General features: G+C 35.6%; 2 protein-coding genes and 1 pseudogene across 3 annotated transcripts; 1 reads left to right on the top strand and 2 right to left on the bottom strand.

The window, feature by feature from the left end:
- Positions 1 to 2,100: 2,100 nt before the first annotated feature.
- Positions 2,101 to 6,296, top strand: LOC143610934 (uncharacterized). The gene is made up of 12 exons (XM_077085276.1): positions 2,101 to 2,835; positions 3,104 to 3,300; positions 3,378 to 3,575; positions 3,680 to 3,751; positions 3,831 to 3,926; positions 4,006 to 4,085; positions 4,206 to 4,281; positions 4,358 to 4,568; positions 4,661 to 4,857; positions 4,940 to 5,039; positions 5,248 to 5,337; positions 5,449 to 6,296. The coding sequence occupies exons 1-12, from the start codon at positions 2,313 to 2,315 to the stop codon at positions 6,147 to 6,149; spliced, it is 2,541 nt and encodes an 846-aa protein (XP_076941391.1). The 5' UTR covers positions 2,101 to 2,312; the 3' UTR covers positions 6,150 to 6,296.
- A 1,136-nt stretch (positions 6,297 to 7,432) lies between these two features.
- LOC143610923 (polyadenylate-binding protein RBP47B'-like) lies at positions 7,433 to 12,882 on the bottom strand (annotated as a pseudogene). The gene is made up of 8 exons (XR_013149672.1): positions 12,666 to 12,882; positions 11,230 to 11,709; positions 10,074 to 10,126; positions 9,873 to 10,003; positions 8,936 to 9,023; positions 8,687 to 8,848; positions 7,815 to 7,915; positions 7,433 to 7,680 (listed from the first exon to the last, which is right to left on the bottom strand). The product of XR_013149672.1 is annotated as a polyadenylate-binding protein RBP47B'-like (transcript).
- A 2,453-nt stretch (positions 12,883 to 15,335) lies between these two features.
- LOC143610933 (uncharacterized) lies at positions 15,336 to 16,367 on the bottom strand. Its single transcript, XM_077085275.1, has one exon. It carries the CDS (start codon positions 16,365 to 16,367, stop codon positions 15,336 to 15,338), a length of 1,032 nt encoding a protein of 343 aa, XP_076941390.1.

Below are 16,367 nucleotides of genomic sequence, written 5' to 3'. Positions count from 1 at the left end.
ACCGAGTTTTCCAATCCACACTCACCCTTTTAAGGTTGTAAGTACTATGTGGTAAAATGGGGCGAGAAGAGGAAGGAACTCCCACCCCCACCGGGGCCGATAAGAGGGGCGACAATGGGGGGAAGGATGTGTTTTTGTCCGTTATTCATGCATTTTTAAATTCTCTCGGACATGTTATAATATTTTAATCCGTTATTCAATGTATGAGACAAAAGATTAAGTACGACAAAGAAGCAACACTTAACGTGGTTTTAAATGCAAACTTCCCATCAAAGTATAACTAAAGGCTTGGTATCATGAATTGTGAAAGAGACTTGAAAGGCTTATTCATAATAATTGGGTATGTGGGGCTTGTGTTTATCAATATTGATCCAAAAAGATGCATTTCTTGTGTTAGTATCAATGGTTGCTTTCCTCTCGCACCTGTCTTATTTATTATAAACTTGGCAACATGTTAGTTTTGGTTCATGGAAGTAACTAAATATAAGTAGGTGCTTGGATTTTTTTTAATTGTTTCGCCATATAAGAAACTAAAAAAGTAACGTGTTATTTGCATTCCCATTCAATAATCCCTAGCTAAAATAAAAACAAACATTTCAAAATGAATTTGAATCAAACCAAACGGAGTTTACCGGAATTGAAGAATTTGTTGAACCAAGTTATCCAATTATAAGATTTCCTAATATCCAAATTGAAGCTTCAAAGATCGCTTAAGTGATTGAGATCGGATCAAATTAGCTCGATCATGATTATGACTTTACCTGAGAGAGAAGCTCTTTTCTCCAATCACCCAGTGAAGTACAAGGGAGAGACTAAAAGTGAGTGCAAATACTTGATATGTAGCTAATGATTACCTCATCATATTTAACTTGTTTGGGGTATTTACTATTGTGGTTCTCTTCCAGACAAGTCACTGTTAGGTCTCACTTGCAAATGAGCGGTGACATAGTTTGTTAAAGTTGAGATTCATTATTTTATAAATTCATGAACTAAGGATGATCTTTATGGTCTAGTAAATCGCGCCTTGCACATAATTGATCTGGCTTGCACTAGATGTTACATACTTCGTCGAAGGAGTTGGTTTATGTTCGGGGAGAAACTTTGTAGGTTCATCGATAGATGACGTGGTATTTTGTCTGTTTTGTTAGATGCAACATCTTTTACAAATAGTTAACACCACTCTAGAACCTTGGCTTTTCAACTATTTCACCGTTTTCTTTTGCCACAAAAAATAATAAAACAAAAAATGAAAATGTAAAAGACGTATGTAGTATTCGAAATGTTGACATTCCAACACCCCTTTTTTTGTTTTAAAACAAACAAATATAGGTTAAAAAAAACTAATATAAAAAGATGACTTGTGAATAGATAATGTTACCCACTATAACTGTAAAACATTATCTATTTTAATATTATGACACTTTACTCTTGATGTTTAGATTTCTTTCTCTATGACTTGAAAAGTTTTATCCATCCTTACAGAAGATAGTGACGTGATAAAATAAATATTATAAACCAAATAAATTTTAATACTAAGAGTAGAACTAGAAAACTAAACAATAAATATGGAACTAAAACAATATAATTTTACCAAAACAACATGATTTCACCAAATTTCACGTCTAAAGATATATAAAAAATTTGAGGCTCGAGAGTCGAGACTCTCATAAAGTCAGGCTTAATTGCCTCGGCCAGACTCCGTAGCTCGCCTAGGTTTCAAATTTGAACCGAGTTGAGTTCAAGCTGACCCTGACCCGATTCGACTCGACTCGTAAAAACAAGAGTTTTAGTAGTCAAGGTAACCTTTATATAAAGTTAAGAAAACACTAGTGTACATAAAGAAGATAGTGGCACCCATATTCATAGAGTGAACTGCTAAAGTCTTTACTTTCTGACCACTTCCATGTCCATGCTAACAAATCTTGAGGACCAACAATGTCATCACCAAAACCTAAACATTTTGTCATGTTTCTGATCAAAATATTCCCACAATAATATCATTATTATTCATTCATTTGTCATCTTATTCACACCTATCCAAATCCTTAGATAACGACACCCCATCCGTGAGTTACCCTTGTTTTCTACTTATACTTATAACTTACTTGTTACCATTTTTATTATTTTCTTAACTTCAACGCCATTATTCATATCCATTAATTATCACACTCCCATTTCAGTAATCACTTGTTTCGTTTTAGTGGCGGCAGGTAACGAATTATTTGCCGTCCACGACTCGTCGTATTTGCTAATATAAGTGACTTATTTTAATACAACTATACAAGTGTTGTCTTGTGTTACTTGAAACTAGTATGAAGATGTTTGTGGTTGTGATATTGGTTGTGTTATTATGTGATGTTGTTCTTGGTAAGGAATGTACCAATACTCCAACTGAGTTATCGTCGCATACTTATCGATACGAGTTGTTGAATTCACATAACAAAACATGGAAAAATGAAGTGTTGTTGATGTCACATGATCATTCAACTCATTTGACTCCAACCGACGATTCGGCTTGGGCGAGTTTGTTGCCTAGAAAGGTGTTGAAACAGGAAGATGAATTCAGGTGGATGATGATGTATAGACAGATGAAGAATCAAGGGGGTAAGTCTTATGCAAATGGGAATTTTTTGAATGAGATTAGTTTAAGTGATGTGAGGTTGGACCCGGATTCGATACATGGTCAAGCTCAACAAACTAATTTGAAGTACTTGTTAATGTTGGATGTTGATCGGTTGGTTTGGAGCTTTAGGAAAAATGCAGGGCTGCCGACGCCTGGTGAACCTTATGGCGGTTGGGAGTCCAAGGATCAAGAGCTTCGCGGTCATTTTGTAGGTTTGTGTCTTGTCTTCCTATGTGTTACTTTATTTAGTATATGTAACATGACTATTATATTAAAGTGCATCATGGTTACATAAAGTGCAGCTTGTTACCGGTTTACCTGCCATGGAGATAATATATATGTTATTTAACACACACAAAAAAGTTAATTATTTTTGTGTATTACAACATCAGCACCCTGATAGAGTGACTATAATTATCCGATCTACACGTTATTTGTAGTTTTGTAACACTAAAGTTATGCACTACTAAATATTATCAGGGCATTACTTGAGTGCCACAGCTCAAATGTGGGCAAGCACCGGGAACGATGCTCTAAAACAAAAGATGACTGCGGTGGTATCTGCACTTGGTGAGTGTCAGACAAGCGATGGCTACCTCTCGGCTTTCCCATCTGAGTTTTTTGATCGATTTGAAGCAATTAAACCCGTGTGGGCTCCATATTACACCATTCACAAGGTTAAAATGACATTTTTTAGATATAAATTTTTACTATTTTACCAAATATTAATTCGTTAGTTTCTTGTAAATATCAGATAATGGCAGGTTTAGTTGATCAGTATGTTTTGGCTGGAAATGATCAAGCTCTAAAAATGGCGATTCAAATGGCGGATTATTTTAGCAAACGCGTACAAAACGTGATCAAACAGTACACCATTGAACGACACTGGCGATCTTTGAATGAAGAGACAGGTGGAATGAATGACGTCATGTATCGGCTCTATACCATAACAGTATGTTGTCAATTTGAGTCTGCTCAAATTATGCAACGGGTCAGCCTGATAATATGTTATATTGGTATTAATAATTTATTAACGGACTTTTTTGTCGTTACTAGGGAGATAATAAGCACTTGGTGTTGGCTCATCTGTTTGACAAACCGTGTTTTCTAGGGCTGCTGGCTATAAAGGTAACTTATATACAATTTTGAGTTATATAGAATAATATCATACTATTAGTAACCTGTACAAAAATAAATGTGCTTGCAGGCCGATCAATTATCTGGCTTTCATGCCAACACGCATATTCCAATTGTTGTTGGATCACAAATGCGGTATGAAGTTACGGGCGATCCTCTCTACAAGGTAATTTTTATAGAAATCCCGTCCGATTTAACTCCAGTATTATATAAAAGAATTAATTTTTGCATTTTCAATTTTACAGGAACTCAGTACATTCTTCATGAATATTGTGAACTCTTCTCACATGTATGCTACAGGAGGGACATCAGTTGGTGAGTTCTGGTATGGATAGTAAAAAAGTTTGGTCTTGATGATCTCAGACTATTACCTTTTCATTTAAATTTGTATAATATATTATATAAATATGTTAGCTTCAATGTGGATAAACATGTTTGGTATCAGGTCGGACCCAAAACGACTAGCGACCACCTTGCAGACTGAGAACGAGGAATCATGTACTACCTATAATATGTTAAAGGTGTGTTTTGTATTTCATAAACAAGTTAATCGTCTTGATGTCATATTTAATGATTAATCCTGCATTTGTGTTTTAGGTTTCTAGGAACTTGTTTAGATGGACCAAAGAGATCGCGTATGCTGATTACTATGAACGCGCGTTGACTAATGGTGTCTTGAGTATCCAAAGAGGGAAAGAACCTGGAATTATGATATACATGTTGCCATTAGGCGCAGGCATGTCGAAAGCCACAGGAATTCATAAATGGGGAACACAGTTTAATGATTTTTGGTGTTGTTATGGGACAGGTTTATACATTTATTTAGTACATTTACTTGTGTAAATAATGCAAAAATGTAAATGTATGACTACAACTTTATTTTTTCCAAACATTTTTTAGGGATTGAATCGTTCTCGAAATTGGGTGATTCGATTTACTTTGAAGAAGCGGGAAAGGATACCGGACTGTACATCATCCAATACATATCAAGCTCGGTTAACTGGAAACTTGGACAGATTGTTGTTGACCAGAAAGTTGCACCCGTTGTGTCGTGGGACCCTCGTCTTCGTGTAACAACTACAGTCTCTCCAAAGAAGGTAAAAATTTGTGAATATCCTGAAAAAAGTTACATGAGGTTTTGATTTATTGTTTACGAAACTGATTGTGTGGTTTATTCAGGAAGGATCGTCATCTACTTTGTATTTTAGAATACCATTTTGGACAACATCAAATGCAAAAGTAACACTTAACGGTCGCACTGTCCCTCTAACATCTACAGGTATAAATCTTATATGTCATCTAAGTATTGAATATGTTATATTAAAACAACACTTATTTCGTAACAAGAATTTATGGTAGCTCTAAATCTTGCTTGAAATCGGGTGTTACAGTAACATTCTTTTACTTTGATTTATAAAAAAATAAAAAGTTTTAAGAAAATAAAGTCATATTTTGATAATGAAGCTTTATCAAGTTTCTTGATGCAGGTAATTTCTTATCCGTCACAAAAAAATGGAGCTCGTCGGACGTTATTACCCTTGAACTACCAATCACACTTAGAACTGAGGCTATTCAAGGTACCCTTTTCTGACTGAAATAAATAAATATTAGTTACTCTTTTGTGACAAATATGCTAATGACTCTTTATGTTTACTTTTAGTGACTAAACAAAAATATTAACATTGCAGATGAACGTTCTGAATATTCATCTCTTCATGCAATATTATTCGGACCCTATCTTCTGGTCGCCATAATCACAGGCGATTCCGACTTAAAACCAGACTCCGATTCCCTTTCAGAGTGGATCACTCCGATCCCTTCGGATTACAACTCCCACTTAATCTCTCTTTCCCAACAAACCGGAGAAACAACACTTGCAATTGCCCACACATCAAACTACCTCACTACTGTCGAATACCCGGACCCTGGAACCAGCTACTCCGTCTTTTCGACGTTCAGAATTGTCCCAGCCGATCCCAAAACCCGAGTGTCATCACGCAATGACGTTATCAATAAAACAGTCATGCTAGAGCCGTACAGCCTCCCTGGAATGGTGATCATAGAGCAAGGAAAGGAACAGAATCTCAGAATAAGCGGTTCATTCGATTCCAAGAATGCGGTGTTCCGGTTTGTGGATGGAAATGAAGGGATGGTTAGACTGGAGTCTGAAAGCCAGAAGGGTTGTTTTGTGCATAGTTTTAATGGAACAGTCAAGCTCAGCTGTGACTCGGCTGGTTCGGATTCAGCGACTAGCTTCAAGGTGAATGATGGAATCAGCAGTTACCATCCGATTAGCTTTGTGGCTAAAGGGTTGAATATGAATTATCTTCTGCAGCCTTTGTTTAGTCTGAGAGATGAACACTATACAGTTTATTTTAAACTTCACTAAAGAATTGTCTTCGTGCAGTATATAGTTGTACTCTGTGCATTTATGGTTGTTTTACACGGTGACTATTTCGAATATGATTTGTTATTGAATAGTGTTTGTGGTTCGAAATAAATGTTATAGTTTCTATTTTGGTTGTTACAAAGCAAATTGTCTAAAGTATATATTATTTTTGGTCGGTTCGGTTTATATGACCTATTCCAAGCCGAAACCATGGGACGAATCATGGAAACTGGTTTTTCAACATGTAAACAAAACCGCAGTGCTCTTGACCTGGTAGAATGGGTTATTTTGATTCGGTTTAGACTGTTCAAACAGTTTTGAACACCCCTGTTAACAAGTGTAAAAAAGTATTTGGGATATGTTGTTTTATGCCCACTTTGTATTAATATTGTATTTTATCATATTTTTATGTTATATATAAAAATAAAAAAATAATCCGAAGCCTTTTCTAAGATATCAGAGCCAGGTTTCGATCCTGGGACCTGTGGGTTATGGGCCCACCACGCTTCCGCTGCGCCACTCTGATTTGGTAATATTAGTATGAAATTAGTTATAGATAACTGCTGATATATTTAGATATCCGGACACATGGGCCAAACATTAAATGGGCTTTTCGGGTGTCATCAATATTTTGTTCTAGCTTTCTAAGTTACTAAGTAAATTAATTATGCTTGCTCAAAATATGATTAAGTTAGCTCACAATAAATTATACCAACTATGCTTAAATGTTATAATTTCCTGAAAAGGGCTTTTATAGGTGTTGGAGACTTGGAGTGACAATTAGTTTGATCCTATACAGCTATACTAACTAAACAAACCAACTTAAATTTATGTTTGTAGTAATAATATATCCAACAATTTGAAGTCATTTGTTTTTTTCTAAATTATTGGCTTTATGATCGGGGTTTTTGTTTCCGCTAAGATAAATAAAATAACCTCATACGAACTGTCTTTTAAATAATATTTTTAAGTGAAAACGAAAAATATGTTGCGTTTTTTTCAGGTAGGTTATTTGAAGGTTTGCTTTCTACATTTTCATAAAAAAAAATGTGATGTAGGAGCATAACATGACCCGATAATCCGACCCAACAAAATTGACCCGATTGATTTTGTCATTATCTTTTTTTACTTATTTGATAATAAAGAGGTTGAGGTAAGGGTTTAAATCCCAACGGTAACAAAATATATTATAATTTTAGATTATTTTTAAATGTCAAAAAAGTGTTTTGATCTTCAAATATGTAAATCCCTAAATGTCTTGAATGAATTAAACATTTCATAACACATTAGCAAGTAAACCAAACCCCATATCTATAAAAATCCGAATTTTATAAATCAGCTTGAATCTACAATCTCCACTACATAATTGCAGCATTAGTATTGTCAAACTCTTATGAACTAGCAACTAGCTCGGTTTTCTTTCATTGAACAAAATCATAATTACGATTGTAACGAGAAAGATGATGTTTTCTGCCACATAGGACGACCCAAGATCGCGCTTCCATGTGTAGCAAGATACATAGAATTCAACCTACAAAAATTAAATGCACAAAAATGAGTTTATTTGAATAAGAATATTAATGATGACGATGACAGTAATAATAATAATAATAATAATAATAATAATAATAATAATAATAATAAAATTAGTAAGAAGAAACTCACTTGTCAACATCTGGTATGGCCAAGGGATCATATATTTCCTCCCTATGTTCCACAGGCGGTGCAACTCCCGCCACTGCACCCATATCCTGTTCACCTTCACCCTGGAAATCAATCAATCATGCCCAGTAAAATCCCACCGACAGCAAAGCTATAAGTAGGGTCTGGGGAGGGTGGAATGTAGGCACACCGTACCTCTATCCAAAGGAATAAAGAGGTGGCTTCCAGAGAGACCCTCGGCTCTAAGTACATGTGTATGAAGCAAAATAAAGGAAATCAAAGTTTAACAGTTATATAAAAACTACTACTAATTATAATAATATTAATAATAAGATCACAGTTTAACAGCTATATAAAAGCTAATAATAATTATAATAATAATAATAATATATGTAAGGGAAATACCATTATGGTATGTGACCATAATAAGTTAAGTCTAAGCCCTAAGGTATTCAATTCTCTCTAAAAATCCTTAACTTTAATTCTACTTCTCCACGAATTCCTATCCTCAACCATGTCCTCGGAGAGGTTCAGGTCTATCAAATCATGCCTAATCCTCTCATCCCAAGTCAATTTCGGTCGTCCTCTACCCCTCCTCCCCTCTATAGTAATGTTTTCTACGGATCTAATAGAATTCGTCGTCTGTCTTCTCTTTACATGTCCAAACCATCTCAATCTCCCCTCTCTTATCTTGTCTGCTATGTTCGCCACCCCTAATCTCTCGCGAAACACAACGTTTCTTAATCGCGAAATCAATCACATCTTATAAATAATTAAATATCATATCATATCGAATAAAAGTTATATTGAAGTTTTTAACTTATTTTTAAGGAAATGCGAAATGATATACAATAACAATAGAAAAAATGGCTTGCCTGTTGAGGATACTGCACATAACCACCATAAGCACCACATGTATATAATGATGGATCTTGAGTTGCTCCATAAGCATAAGCATCATAACCTTGTCCATAACCATAATATGCACTGCTCCATTGAGTTGGATCGGGTTATGGGGCCCACATTCCAGCTGGGTCCTACAGCATAAAATATTTTTGGGTAAAAGTGCATATTAAATCCTATAGGCTTTGAAATTTTAAATTTTGTTGACCATAATGTTTGACCTGCTTGCTTTTTCCCCAAGAAAGGTGGACAACAAGTTGACCAATCTGACTTCCATGCATCTTTTGAATTGCTTCTTCAGCAGATGTCCTGCATACCATACAAATATACAATGACACGATATCCAACATGGAATGAGACAGATATAATCTTATTAATCATAAAGAGATAGTTACAAAAAGATTGAATAATTCATGGTTACAGAGTTTTTTATTATTATATTGATCAAAATTTTCAAACTAAACTATTTACAAGGTTTTATGCATTTGAATTAAACATTGGCCAACTTTGACCTAGGCCGGTAAACGAACCGAACATTCAATGAACTGTTTGTGAACCATTTGACAAGAAGTCTGTTTATGTTCATATGTTTAATAAATGAACGACCACGAACAACAATGTTTGCTCATTTAGTTAAACGAACTAACATAAACACATTGTTCGTTCATTTATGTTCATGAACGTTCGTTTACGTTCACTCATTTAAATCCATGTTCATTTATGTTCGCTAGTTCACGTTTGTTTATGTTCACTTATGTATTTTTCCACATTTTTATTTTCATTACAATTAGTCAAGTTTACTTTTACATGGTTTTCACTCAATTATGTTCGTTTATGTTTGTTAATCAATGTTCAGTTATGTTTCTTCGTTTACGTGAACACATTTGTTTTCTTAATGAACTAACACAAACAAGAAAACCTTATTCATTTATTGTTCGTGTTCAATCATTTGTTAGGTTAAAGTCAAAAGAAAGAACATGCGCCATTCATGTTTGTTCGGTTCGTTTACAAGCCTATTAGACCCATTTCACCCATATCCCTTATAAATAAAATTTTAATTTGGCACATTGAAGATAAAAGATAACCCATTTCAGCCCAAATACAGGTAAACAGGCCGACACATGAGCGAAAACAGTTTTTTTGACATTAAAGACTGACCTATTTGTAAACTGCACAAAACCGCATCCTTTGGCTGCAGGGATCTTGACATAAACTATTTCCCCAAACTGCAAGAATATCGGCCTCAATTCATCCTCTGTAATAGCAGGGTCAAGATTGCCGATATAAACCTGCAATAAAAACAATGCAAATAAAGAACACAAATAGATACAAAACCATATTTTAATACAGATAACTTACTGTTGTGTTAGTTGGATCAGTGTCCATAGGAATACTAGAAGCTGGATATAACCCTGCCAATAAATACAACAATGCATTGTGTATTAATCATCATCTTCAACTCAAATTTGCAGATTTTAGCATCCATTAAGGTGTAAAAGAGTGACCAAAATATTCTCTATATGATCAACTATCTAATACTTTTTATAACTAATTTAATACATCAAAAAAGCTAAGCATATATAATTTCAACGATTATAGTTTTTTTCTTGCTAGCAATACTAAAAATGAAAATGTGGTGGAAAGTCTTTAAAATGAATAGCATATAGGGTAACAAGTAATCATGGTTCTTCCTAAGTGTGAAGCTGATCATTCATACCAATTATTTGACCCCTAAATAACCAGACATACAAAGTCATTATATTCAAACATTTAAAATAATGTGACTTTAAATATCCCAGTAAATTATAGTAAAGTTATAAAGTGTAAACGTTAGTACATGTTTAACTGAATCAATTAGGACGAAGAAAAGTGAAGGTGTACAGGAAACTGAAAGACGGAACCAAAATATAGAAAAAACCGAACCCAACTAAAAACGGATGGTTTGGTTTTATGTTTTAGAAAAAACCAAACATTTGGTTCGGTTTCCATTTTGCATGTAAGTAACATAACTAAACCCAAAAACGCCAAACCGAACATATGGATTTTCATTTTTTAATTTTAAATAGTTTATAAAAATTTAATAAAAAATATTACCCAAATACTTTAACCAAAATCAATTAATTACTAATTAACAAAAAATGTTTAAAACCAAATTCAATATTTTGGGACAATTTTTTCGGCCCAAAATTTTCAAGCCAAACTGGAAAAACCGAAAAAACCAAACCATGCTGAACATGAACGACTTTGAAAAACATAAAAACAAAATTCTCAGTTTTTGGTTCAGTTTGAGCCAAAAAACCAGCCTATCCATACCCTTAGGTGAATCCTCAATCCATACAGTAAAGAAACCAGAACCCTAGAGAAACCTAACTTGGGCCTACGGGTCATATGTTAAGTTGTTAACACACACATTTACTCCAATCCCATTCTACCTAAGCAACTCATCCTCTCTCTTTATCATTTTATGTAACATATTCTAACCTACAATAAAACACATTCAAATGATAATACATACCTTTTGGTGCAACATATTGCGGTTGAAAAGCAGTAGGCTTCTTTGGTGTAGCTGCACTAATTCTCATAGGTCGAGTCGAGCAATAAATCCCGTTCATTTCAGTCATTGCTCGATTTCTTTCCATCTCATCCGCAAACTTAACAAACCCATACCCTTTTGAACGACCCGTGTTTGCATCAGTCACAACTTTGGCACCTCTAACAGATGGATATTGAGTCCTAAAAGTTCTTGCAATAAATGATCTGTAACATCGGGTGCTAAATCGCCTACAAATATAGAATGGTCCGGAGCATCAGGTCGTCTTTCTCCAATCCCTGAAGATGCCCAATTTAACCTAAATGTTAACTCGGTTCCAGGAACTTGTGTTCCGTTGTATGTTTGAAGAACAGTTTCTGCTGTTGCATGTGAAGCAAATTCTACAAATCCATAACCTTCTGGAAGCCCTGTTGCTTTGTTACGAATTACCTTTATTGAAAGCACCTGTAATTGCATCATAAATGCCATAATCAAGACTGGATTTTCAAACTTTGCTACATTTGATTTCAAACCCTAATTCTTTCGAAATTCAAAACTAATATGGTTTTAAACAATAAGAGCAATTTATACTGCTAATTATGAGATCCTTATAATTGACGTTTTCAGTAGCGTGTTTCCGTGGTTAATTTCTGCAATAACTGAGTAACGAATAGGGGTTTTAAAAAGCCAAGCTGCTCGCGAGCTACTCGAGATTGGCTCACAAAAAGCTCGAATCGAGCCGAGCTTAAAGGAGCTCGAGCCTAAAAATAAGTTTGTTCAATATAGGAGTCTGAGCTCTTGAGCTCGAGCCTGCTCGCGAGCCTAAACAAGCCTTTTATTTATATAATTTTAATTTAATGTCTATTAATTTATTAACTATCGTTATATAAAAATTATGATTAAAAAATGAATATTAATATATAGCAGTTTTGTAAAACTTGGTCAATCAGGTCAATATTACTCATAATCAGTCAACCTCAGCCAGAATCGATCTAGTCGGCCAACTTGATCAACTTTGGCATTATATTAGTTCCTGAAAACAATTTTTTAATAATTTACTATGTTCAAATATTATATATTATGTAACAAATAATTTTAAAAAAATATACAGGTTAAAAACGAGCCGAGCCAAAACCAAGCTTTAAGAACTACTCACGAGCCGAGCTTGAGCTTTAGAAATAGAGCTCGAAACGAGCCAAGCTGAAGCTCTCGATAAGTTAAACAAGCCTAGCTCGTTTACAATATTTTAAAACCCTAAATTTCAAATTTTGGTACATTTGATTCCAAACCCTAATTCTTCCAATTTTTCCAGTATCATGTTATTATTATTATTAATAATTTCTGTGAGTAGGAAACCCTAGATGATACAAATATACATACAATAGAAATAAACATAAGCTATAATTTGTGCAATTAGTAACCTCATTAGTGGCTGCGAACCATGAATGAAGGTAAGACTGGTCGGCCCAGTAAGGTAAGTCACCGATCCATAGCGTACGGATTTCTTCGTGAATTGTAGGCTGGTGGTAGGGTTGTGACGGTGGCGGCGGCGGCGCACCGTAGGCGTACTGTGGTTGGGGTTGTGCGGTCATCATCCATTGCTGTTGCACACCTTGAGCTTCCATTGTTATTATTATTATTGTTGTTGTTTTTGCAGCTTAAGAAGTTTATGCATGTGTACAAGTTTGAGTTTTTTTTGAAAGCGTCAATTTCATATATTATTTAACAAGTTTTAAAAGTGTTTCAATTAAAGCCATTTAACTTTAAAAATTGTTTCAATTAAGTCATTCAATTTTCATATTTGATTAAATTAAAGGTTTTAACATGTTTTTTTAACGTTTTTATTTTTTGTTTCACATAGGAAATCTTTTTATCTTTTTTTTATGTTGACGTTGAATGGCGACGTGGATTATATTTTTTTATTTTTGAATTTTAATATAATTAACGTTTTTCAATTTTTTAAAAATATAACTACATATATTGCAAATTCCGACACCCACATCTTATCTTCCATTTCTTTTTTAACAAACAAAAAAATTGGTGAGACTCGATTTGAAGATTTAGTGACCCGATTTGAGAAAAATATGCATGAGTGACCTAATTGAAACACTTTTGAAAGTTGGTTACTATTCTATGAGATATTCCTTTTTTTAAAGGAGGTAAAGAAAACCAAGGATAGTTAAAAACGGGTGTTTTTGAGTTTTTTTATGATGGAAAGGAAAATAGTAGAAGAAGTTAATCCTCTCAAAAATGGGATGATTACTAAGGATAACTATTTTTTAACATAGTTATCCTTTCCTTTCATCTAATTTCCTTCCAACTCAAGGACACACCTAATTAAAAATAAATTCCTCCGTTCTCTTTCCTTTCTTATCCTTCCATCTCCTTTCCTTTTCTTTCATTAGTTAAAAAACTCAAGAACAAGGCGTAAGCGTTGTTTAAAATGTTTACGGGTATGGTTTGGGTAGATGTTTGTTACATGTTTAATTACGTGTTCGGGATGTTTCGAACGTATGGTATTTTCTTTGGGTTCGTTTTCGTTTGCCATCCTTTTTTTATAAAACAACATGCTATGGGGCGCTAAAAAGAGGGTTGGTCGGCGCCGTTGGGCGCTCAACACCACCAAGGGGCTCCACACTCAACACCACCAACGTCGGGCGCCTTTCTCTCCCAACCATATGTGTGTGTGTGTGTGTGTGTGTATATATATGTATATATAGGGGCGCCAATAGGCTTTAAACCATAGCGGGGCATTATTGGCTGGGGTTTCGATCCCCCCCCCCCCCCCGGGTGCTTACTTGGCACTATGAAGGGGCTTCAATGCCCCCCATCATAGAGGATGGTCTAAACACCGGCAAGGAGAAGTCCGCTGAAATACTAACAACCATCTACACCCAAAAGATAAAACCGACACCACACACACACTTACACCTTAAACCTCGTCAATCCTCCCGAGACAAATTATACATTATTATCTTTGTCTTTGTCTTTTCAGCTTCAGAATATATATGTATGTGTACAAGTTACAAGTTAGCACTTTTTAAATGTTTACGGGTATGGTCCGGGTAGATGTTTATTGCATGTTTCATTACGTGTTCTAGATGTTTTGAACATATGGTATTTCTTTGGGTTCATTTTCAAATTTTCGTTTGTCATCCTATTTCTTTTGAACAACCAACCAAAAAGGTATTATAAACACCCGCGAGGACAAAGTCTGCCAAAATACTTACAACAATCTACACCCAAAAACATAAAACCGACACCACACCCACGCTTACACCTTAAACCCTCGTCAATCCTTCCAAGACAAATTATGCATATTAGATCGGTTCTTAACCCACAAAAACCCGAAAGCCTTAATATCACACATCACACTAGCTGCCACAACCGGCTTACTATTTAAACCATATCATTTCTCTCCTTCCATATGCACCAAAACCAAAACGTAATGAGACAAATGGCGTGAAACACCTTAGCTTTCTTCTTCGAAAATAATATATATTTATAAAGCTCTATTAGATCCCAAACACTGACGGATACACCGAAGGGATCTTACACCAAGTGGAAATAGCATGCCAAGTGGCTTGAGCAAGTCTGCACGACACAAAAACATGATCAATGGTTTCGACAAACTCCCCCACAAACCAGACACCTTAGTTTGCCTATTCTATTCAAACTCCCCCACAAACCGGACGTCGTAATCATTCCCCTATTACAAGTCTTGGTCATTCAAATACATGCTTTCGCAATCCGCTATTTCTTGGAAATTCAATTGGTCTCTAATTTATAGGTTTCTTGGTTTTCTGATCTCTTGTTTTTACAACCCGCAACTGCAATCTTGTGAATGGTTTCTTGGTCAATCCGATAACTTGTACTTGTTTCTTGCCATCCTGGCGAGTTGGTCTGTGATTTCATTAAGGTAAATAGAGATCTCCAAATGCAGGTTGTCACCACAAATACAATACATGAATGAGATATATTATACATCATACAAAAACAGTCCCATTAGTATTAAAGGTTCATATAAGCTATAGTTAAGTGAACAACAAAAATGATACAAACTTATAAGCATTTCATAATACATGTTTATATCAATCACACTCAACAACCTGATTCCTATGCTTTAGCTGCAACACCGTCCGCTCGTTCTCCAACATCGACCGTTCATTCTCCAACCTCGCAACCTCAAGCTCTCGATCCTTCCGGTCACAAAACCTTTCCCACTTAAACCTCCGTTGCTCCATCTCAAACCCTTCACTCTCAATCCCGACTCGCTGCTCACATAACTCCAACATTCGTTTCCTAACCCACTCTTTCTTCTGCGCCTTCGAGTTATTAACATCCTCAAAAAACTCATTCATCTCATCACGAAACCTATTCTTCACCGTCACCCGTTCACCGTCATCATGATCATCATCATCGTCGTCGTCATCGTGGTCATGATCATCATGATCATGATCATCATCATCAGTATCCGAGCTATGAACCACGACGCTCTCTTTCAACCCGCGTTGACCAATACTAACATCCACCTCGTCACAATTCGGGATCCGTTGGCCGTTATGATACGCACACATCTCCGGATAAAACAAATGCTTCGAACTCAAAATCTTCTTCACATCTTCCTTCATCTTAACCGTTAACCTCGGCATCGAATCCATCAACACCGGATTCTCCACCACTCGACACGACACCCCTCGGCCCAAAATATCATTCAACCGCTTAAACCGCTTATTCAAATCATTAAACTTATCCTCGCACTGCTGCGGCGACACTTTACAACCTTTCGTTACCATGATCTTCGACACCGTCTTCCATTTCCCCTTCTTATGTATACATTTTCGACTCGAACCCGCAGCATCACCGACATTATTAACATCATCGTCTCCGACACAGGCTACAACCTGAATTAACAACCGGACTCGGGTATCGGACCATTTCATTCGGGGCCAGGGTGAATTGACCTTTCTGCCCTTGGGTCTGGTGTTCGAGTTTTCGTCGAAAGCGGGTTCGTCTTCTTCGTCGGTTTCTCCGGCTTTGCCGAAGGTTAGAAAGGATGAATTGGGGTTAGGGTTTAGGATTTCGGTTTCCATAAAGGTTAGAGATTGGTGTTCTTCATCCAT

The sequence above is a fragment of the Bidens hawaiensis genome, unplaced genomic scaffold (genome assembly GCF_021521415.1).
Source record: "Bidens hawaiensis isolate Kalapana, Puna unplaced genomic scaffold, B.hawaiensis_p1.1 tig00028741_1, whole genome shotgun sequence".
Lineage (NCBI taxonomy): Eukaryota > Viridiplantae > Streptophyta > Magnoliopsida > Asterales > Asteraceae > Bidens > Bidens hawaiensis.
This window is presented reverse-complemented; position numbering and strand designations above follow the sequence as displayed.

Excerpts from the sequence above, each read along its gene's own strand:
- LOC143610934 (XM_077085276.1), top strand. The coding sequence starts at position 2,313 with ATGAAGATGTTTGTGGTTGTGATATTGGTTGTGTTATTATGTGATGTT. Across the intron at positions 2,836-3,103 it reads GCTTCGCGGTCATTTTGTAG|GGCATTACTTGAGTGCCACA; the intron begins GTTTGTGTCTTG and ends AAATATTATCAG. Across the intron at positions 4,858-4,939 it reads CTACAGTCTCTCCAAAGAAG|GAAGGATCGTCATCTACTTT; the intron begins GTAAAAATTTGT and ends TGGTTTATTCAG.
- LOC143610933 (XM_077085275.1), bottom strand. The coding sequence starts at position 16,367 with ATGGATGAAGAACACCAATCTCTAACCTTTATGGAAACCGAAATCCTA.